Raw genomic sequence first — 8,084 nt, 5'->3', positions numbered from 1 at the left:
TCTCTCTCTCTCTCTCCTCTCTCTCTCTCTCTCCTCTCTCTCTCTCTCTCCTCTCTCTCTCTCTCTCCTCTCTCTCTCTCTCTCCTCTCTCTCTCTCTCCTCTCTCTCTCTTCTCTCCTCTCTCTCTCTCTCTCCTCTCTCTCTCTCTCTCCTCTCTCTCTCTCTCTCCTCTCTCTCTCTCCTCTCTCTCTCTCCTCTCTCTCTCTCTCTCTCTCTCTCTCTCCTCTCTCTCCTCTCTCTCTCTCTCTCCTCTCTCTCTCTCTCTCTCCTCTCTCTCTTCTCTCTCTCCTCTCTCTCTTCTCTCTCCTTTTTTTCTCTCTCTCCTCTCTCTCATCTCTCTCCTTTTTTCTCTCTCTCCTTTTTTCTCTCTCTCCTTTTTTCTCTCTCTCCTTTTTTCTCTCTCTCCTTTTTTCTCTCTCTCCTTTTTTCTCTCTCTTCTTTTTTCTCTCTTCTTTTTTCTCTTCTCTCTCTCTCTTCTCTCTCCCCCTCACCACCACCACCCAGCCCACATATACCTTCATGGGGTGAATTTGTACTTGCAGAGTTACATTGTATTTTGCTCAAAAACTGCATGAATCCATGTAAGACTCTGTCAATTCAATTTTTAGACTAAAATCAGTCTAAACACTATGGCACAGACATCGGCACCCGGAGGGGCTAACACCTTCAATACATTAACAACTGGTGTCAGCCCAGATAAAGTTAATCTGAGAATGTAACTTTTAAAGTTTTGTGATTTACATTTGAAAGAAGTGACACATTATACTTTTACTGTAAGGCTAGAAAGAAAAATTAGAGGGAACATCAGCCATACGTTAAAACTTCGGAAACGTGAGATCTGAGGCTGCCATAGAATTTAAGCAAAATTACAACAGCTGTGCTTCCAGCCTAAAAGGCCCTTGCTCTGTTAGTTTTCAGTGCCATCAAACCTCAAAACAGGGTCACAGCTGGAAAAAGTTTGGGAAGCTCTGCTTTGCCGATCTTAAATATTCTTGCCACCTTTTAGGACCAAACCAAGGTGTCACATATGTCCCAGGTATTCATTTTGATTCTCGAAGAGTTTTGATGTGCTCCAATGGGTGAAATGTTTTTGGAATCCTTCCATTAACATTTGGGTAGGTGACTCTGTAACTATCCATAAGTGCTTCTGATTGTGGATATCCCATTTCCAGGATAGTAATAACTCCCTCATGCTCTTTTGCTAAGTGGCTCCAAAATCAGATGACAACGTTTGATTTGGTAGCCTTTTTGTTTCTTGATTGCAGTCAGAGTCAATTTCTTTCTATGTTTCTCAAAACTGCTTCGAAGCTCCAACTGAGAGTATCTGTTTCCGTGAAAAATTATACATGATTTTGATTTCACTGCAATTATTACCTATCCCTATTTACCCATGAGAAGCTGGTTAACTGCCTTCTTGAATTGCTGCAATCCATTTGGGGTGGATCACCCCACAAAACTGATCAGCAGGGACCTCCAGGGTTTTGACCTAGTGACACTGAAATAACAATTATATGTTTTGGGTGGATTGGAGGGGAATTTGTCAGTCACAGTGTTCCCCTATATCTGTTGACCTTGTCCTTCTAGATGGTATTTTACATGAAAGTTGATGTTGAAAGAGCTTTGGTAAATTGTTGATGATGCACACTTCTGCTACTGGGTATCATTGAAGGGAGTGAATGTTTGTACATGTAGTGCCCGTCAAGCAAACTGCTTTGTCCTGGATGGTGTCAAGCTTCTTGTGTAATGACAGAGCTGCACCTGTCCAGGCAAATGGGGAGTATCCTATCGGACTCTGTACTTGCGTCTTGTATAAAGGAGACCAGGCTTTGCAGAGTCAGGAGGTGAGTTACTCGCTGCAGTGTTCCTGGCCTTTGACCACAGTCGTCTTCAAGCTTATCCAATTTAGTTTTTGGTCGCTGGTATTGACCAAGATGTTGATAGTGCGGCATTCAGTGATGGTAATGCATTGAATGTCACGGTTCACTGGTTCGAATCTTTCTTCTCAGAACCACATGAATAACTTAAACCCCTTCTGAAGACAACTTCTGTATCTACTAAATAACTCAAAAAGGGCCTACTCTTTGTTTACTTCCAACTCTAACTTTGTTAAATAAACTTACAGCCTCTCTTCTGAAGGCTGGTAAACAATCCTAATCTGGTGCTTCTGTTATCTTCTATTTAAAATGTCAATCCCCAACCTAAAAGTTTTATTTCTAAAACATATGTATCCATGAAATTAGACATTGTTGCAATTTTTTAATATTTCATTTTTTTTCAAGCTCAAGATGAAGGGACTATATTGTCACTTGGCTGAATTGAATGAAGACGTAAAGTTTGTGTTTCAAGACAAGGTTGGTATCATACTCTGAAGCGAATATAAAAATTGCCTCACGAAGTAACAAACTGTTGTCCAAGTGTGATCACATAGGAGCAGAAGTAGATCATTTAGCCCCATAAACCTGTTTCTCTATTCGATTAAATCAGGAAAGTAATTGATTATAATGTCAGAAACACGAGGTCAAAGTCTGAGAAATTTCAAACTGTCAGCCTCGTACAATAGTTACATTTCTGTTCGTGATGACTCCATGACTCTAGGCATCGGAATAAACAACAGCTGTCTTCATGCTCCATTTTAATGCTCAATTATACATGTAGGACAAAGATTGATATTATTACTGTAAGTCTAATTAAAAAGTTTTAGTTCATTGTTGACATATAGTGATAAATGCCTAACTAAATGTTTTGCAACAAAATGTTTTGTTTGTTTTATAAGATATAAAGATGTCAGATTTCAGGGTATTGTGCATACATCAGTCAACTGTATTATTTATGAAATCAGGACACATGATTCAAATCTAGACATGAGTTGCAGCTCACTTCCATTTAGCCAGTAACTACAAAGTGGGGCATCCATACATATTCTGGTAAATGCCCTTAACAGACAAAAATTGACTTCAAATTGGAATGAGTAACTGATATTTTGGTCAAAAAATGGGTTTAAGGGATGTTTTAAAGGTGCAGTGGAGATAAAAATGTTGAGGAGAATTTGAAAGCTCAAGGCATACTGACTTGGGCAGCTTTTTGACTGATGCGCAAGAGGCCAGAGAAAAGGGAATATGGAGTTTTCATAGATTATAGAGTTTAAAATAAATTGTGTGCAGTAACTTCGATGTTGCTGGACGACAGAATATGATTAGCTACAACTGTGTTGATAACAAGAAGTTGAATGACACTGCCATGTTTTAATAAAATTTGCTTTAAATTAGGTTGGCACATTCACATGTGCAGTTGAAAGAGCTTTTAGAATAAAATAGCAATTTATTGTCATGTATATCTTTACAAAAAAAAAGCAATGAAAAGTTTTCCAAGTCGCCACACCACTGCGTCTGTATTAATGACATAAGTCATAGCTAAGAAAAAAAAAGTGACAGTTAAGCCAAAGTTCATCTCAAATCAATTTCAGTTCAAGGAAAGCCAATTTAAAAATGACAAATGCAGGAATACCTGGAAGCTTCTGCCGAAGAAGACCTCCATGGTGGTACGAGACCACCACACCAGGACGAGACTACAAAACTGAGACTGCCAATACGGGACAAGATGGCTGCTGCACCAAGCCAAGATAACTACGCTAGTATGAGTATTCCCAGAACGAGACATCCCTGCCAAAGAAGACCTCTTCACAAGGACAAGTCCACCACACCAGGCCACTGGAATGCCTGGAAACTAACAGCGAAGAAGACCTCAATATCGGATGAAGACCACTAAGCTGAGCTCATCCCTTTGGAACAAGGCCACCACGTTAGGTTGACATTGGGCGAAGGCGTTAGAAGCCGCCTCCTTGTCCTGATATTATTAGCGTGAATTAGAAATAAATTAGTCTATTGAAATATTTGACTGTTCAACTGGAAATCATGTTTTGTAATAATAAACATGAGCCAAACAAATTATGTAATTTAGTTTAGTTCTTGCTTGCAACTACAAATATGGTGAATTTGTGGGCGGCACAGTGACACAGTGGTTAGCACTGCTGCCTTTCAGCGCCAGAGACCCGGGTTAAATTCCCGCCTCAGGCGACTGACTGTGTGGAGTTTGCATATTGTCTCTGGGTTTCCTCCGGGTGCTCCGGTTTCCTCCCACCGTCCAAAAATGTGCAGGTTAGGTGAATTGGCCATGCTAAATTGCCCGTAGTGTTAGGTGAAGAGGTAAATGTAGGGGAATGGGTCTGGGTGGGTTGCGCTTCGGCGGGTCTGTGTGGACTTGTTGGGCCGAAGGGCCTGTTTCCACATTGTAAGTAATCTAATCTAATGCCTTATTCGGAGGACACTTGTGAATTGGTAAAGTTGGGCGTCCATTCTAAAAAGAAGGATTTTTCTTGTATTCTTTTATGGGTTGTGACTGTAGTTGGGTAGACCAACATTTGTACGCACATCAAATTGTCCTTGGGCAGCTGTTGTCTTGAACCACTGTAATCATGTGGTGTAGATATTATGCTATTGAGAAAAGAGGTTTAGGATTTTGTCCTAGTGGCAGTGAAGAGATGATATAGTTCCAAGTCAGGATGCTATATGGCAGTGTTTCCTAAACACTTTCTCATTGCAACCTCATTTGGAGGCTTGACAATTATGATGATGCTTCAGTTGGAATGGGAGTATGTTAAGGTTCCATGGCAGCTATTAATAGCTTTGATCTGGTGATTCCAATTTGGGAAATAAAGCAAAATACTGTGAATTCTGGAGATCCGAAATAAAAACCAAGTCCTGGAGAAACTCCACAAGTTTGGCAACATCTTTGGCGATACGTGGAGAGCTAATGTTTCAACTCCAAAGGCTCTTCTTCAGGCCTCCACTTTGGAACCCACTCTGAAAAGCCCTGACATTTGGAAGGGTCATGTTCCCAAGTATCTGCTGCTACCTTTTCAGTGATAATAGTTTGGAAAGTGCTGTTGAACATCTGCATTGCAGTGGCACATTAGTATTAACAAATCAATATGATTGTTTGACGATGTTCCCACTTGTCCTAGCTATGCTAGAGAACACTGTTGAGTTTGGCTTCTTTTCCTGTAGTTGACACATATGCTCAAAGATAAAGGTCTGAGTATGCCAGTGCGCTGGTCAAGTTTATCCACTTTTATTATCTTTAAGCCCGCTTATTCAATGCCATGCTTGAAGTAGTCATCCCAAGACACATTCAATTACAAGAATTACAGACGAATAGGTAAAGTTAAATTCACTCGGCGAAAGTGAGGACTGCAGATGCTGGAGATTGGCGTCTAGATGAGAGTGGTGCTGGAAAAGCACAGCAGGTCAGGCAGCATCCAAGAAGCAGGAAAATCGATGTTTCGGGCAAAAGCCTTTCTTCAGCTTTTCCAGCACCACTCTAATCTAGAAAGTTAAATTCATAATAGATCTACTGTACCATTAAGGCTGTTCTCTCATTAGAGAGAGAGAGAGAGAGACAATTGGTGGTGATTGAGGTTCAGACAAGGTGAGGAGAGGGGAGGGAAGAGGAGACTCTAATTTCAGCCGGTGCAGGAATTGAACAGAGACTGGTTCTTCTGCATGGCCATCTAGCCAAATGAGTTAACTGACAACCAGAGCAGATGACTGCATATCAGAATCTGAAATAAAGTCAAAGTGCTGGAGGCATTTTAGAAGATCAAGTGGCATCTGTGAAGAGAAAGAAACCGATTAAAAATGAAGAAAAATGTTTGCATGCTACCCAATTGCTGAGGTATTCTTCTAATCTTATTTTGTCATAAAGTAAACAACTTGTGGAGAGATTGACAAAAAGCTTGATCAAATGGATAAGTTTTAAAGTGTATCTTGAAGGAAGAATTGCTGGTTGGGAAGAGTGTTCCATAGTTCAGGCATTCACAACTGAGGAACAACATGCAGCGTATAGGAGCTTTCCTTTTTCTGACCACATGATGTTATTAGTAAAATAACCCTGCAGTATAAACTGGATGGTATCACCAAAATGCACATCTGTGCAACTGTGAGGCACAAACAAGGTATTCGGTAAAGGTGAATCAATGTCAATGCCCTAGAAATAGGCACACAACTAACAGACATTTTTCTTTTTTTGTAGGAATCTGTTCCTAGTGTATATGACCATTATGTCAAATTACAAGTTAAAGTTTGCGCTTTTAGTCCTTTGAATATAAAGGTAAATCGCTTTAATGTTTCTATATATTTACAGTTGGGTACATAGGGTGTGTAAAGAAAACTAGAATATGTATTATTTCACTTAAAAATGGTTTTCAGTTGCATTTTAACATTTTGTCTTTTTATTTCTTTTACACTTTTTGGCTTTGTTTAGCATTTTTTGTTTTATTTTTTGTTGTGAGTTTTATTGTGTCCCCATTTAATATTTGAACTTGTCTTACTGCTCTCATCAAAATGGTAGACTCAGAACCTCTAGTCACTCCAACATCTGTGACCACAACCCTCAAAGATTATAGAACATTACAGCGCAGTACAAGCCCTTCGGCCCTCGATGTTGCACCGACCTGTCATACCAATCTGAAGCCCGTTTAACCTACATTATTCCATGTACGTCCATATGCTTGTCCAATGACGACTTTAAGCACATTCAAGTTGGCGAATCTACTACCGTTCAGGCAAAGCATTCCATACCCTTACTACTTTCTGAGTAAAGAAACTACCTCTGACATCTGTCCTTTATCTATCACCCCTCAATTTAAAGCTATGCCCCCTCTTGCTCGCTGTCACCATACTTGGAAAAGGCTCTCCCATCTAATTAGATTTCCATTTTTTCCCTCCTTGCTTTGGGGAAACAATTAGGCATTGCTTTGCACCTTGACAGGACTTGTAACTCACCTGGAACGGCATTTTGAAATTTACTGCAAGGTTGGAAGTTCTGTACCCTCTAATCTTATTATTTTCCATATTCTATTTCTGTCTTTTTGCTGCTTCCTTTACATTTTTTATCCTTTTGGTTCTGGAATGAAAAACAATTCAAGGTTATCAGCAAAGTCATATGGAGCAAAATGCAGCTCATGCCAGCATGGTAGCTTTTCTTTCCACAAATAATGCAATTGTGTGGAAGGAACTAATACCTTCAGGATTCCCTCACAATTGTTTGAAGATTCTCTTTCCAACAGAAATAGAAAGAGACTTGCCCAACGCTAGGTGTTCGGCCAATGATCTAATAGAAGTATGGGCTTTGCTGAAGAGAGGAGGATGGGGGTGTACATAAGCTACTAGAAGAGTTATTTGAACGATAATTAAATGTTTTCTTAATATAGTGAAGTTTCACTGTATGGGCCTGTGCTCTGCTTTAACTGTGTCCTCACAAGGCCTATTTTTGACAATATTTACGTAATGAGTAAACCAGCAATACGTTTCAGTGTCCAAGTGAGTGGCTGGTAATAACCTTTGAAATTTATTTGCAATCACATTTAACTCTTTTCCTATATATGCAACAGTGTTTTAAAGTTAGTAATACTGTAATTGTAAATGAATAATTCTTGAGTAAGTGAACAAAGGTGCAAGTGGACCTTCTCCACAAAGTCCAGATGGTGAACATGGATCCCAGGTAACAAGGCATTTGGCACTTTGGTAGAAAATGTCATATTCCAATGAACCCTAGGGTCCAGGGAAAAGAAAACAACCCTTTGTAAACTAGTATTGCACTCGGCATAAAAAAAATGAATTCAACATTGATCTTCTAGCATGTATTATAATACTTGTATTTTAGAAAAGCATTGTAAGGGGCGGCACGGTGGCTCAATGGTTAGCGCAGCTGCCTCACAGCACCAGGGTCCCCAGTTCAATTCCAGCCTCGGGTGACTGTCTGTGTGGAGTTTTCACATTCTCCCCGTGTCTGCGTGGGTTTTCTCCGGGTGCTCCAGTTTCCTCCCACAGTCCAAAGATGTGCAGGTCAGGTCAATTGGCCGTGTAAGGTGCATTAGTCAGAGGAAAATAGGTCTGGGTGGGTTAATCTTCGAAGGGTCAATGTGGACTGGTTGGGCCAAAGGGCCTGTTTCCACACTGTAGGGAATCTAATCTATTTAAAATTTTCAAAATGAGCCCACTTAATTGGTACCAAATCCGAAAAAAATT

General features: G+C 40.2%; 1 protein-coding gene across 4 annotated transcripts in view; it reads left to right on the top strand.

The window, feature by feature from the left end:
- cryzl1 (crystallin, zeta (quinone reductase)-like 1) overlaps positions 1–8,084 on the top strand; it is a 92,662-nt gene that overhangs the window by 5,484 nt on the left and 79,094 nt on the right. For all 4 annotated transcript variants that reach the window (XM_087992548.1, XM_043701259.2, XM_043701258.2 and 1 more), the window contains exons 2-3: positions 2,280–2,351; positions 6,088–6,165. In XM_087992548.1, the coding sequence (XP_087848674.1) occupies positions 2,286–2,351; positions 6,088–6,165 (144 nt within the window). In that variant the 5' untranslated portion in view covers positions 2,280–2,285. The remainder of the gene's footprint in view (positions 1–2,279; positions 2,352–6,087; positions 6,166–8,084) is intronic.

The sequence above is a fragment of the Chiloscyllium plagiosum genome, unplaced genomic scaffold (assembly GCF_037043375.1).
Source record: "Chiloscyllium plagiosum isolate Xiang-an unplaced genomic scaffold, Cpla_swu_hap1 HiC_scaffold_12, whole genome shotgun sequence".
Lineage (NCBI taxonomy): Eukaryota > Metazoa > Chordata > Chondrichthyes > Orectolobiformes > Hemiscylliidae > Chiloscyllium > Chiloscyllium plagiosum.
Note: the sequence above shows the minus strand (reverse complement) of the source record. Positions and strands in the feature narration are given on the sequence as shown.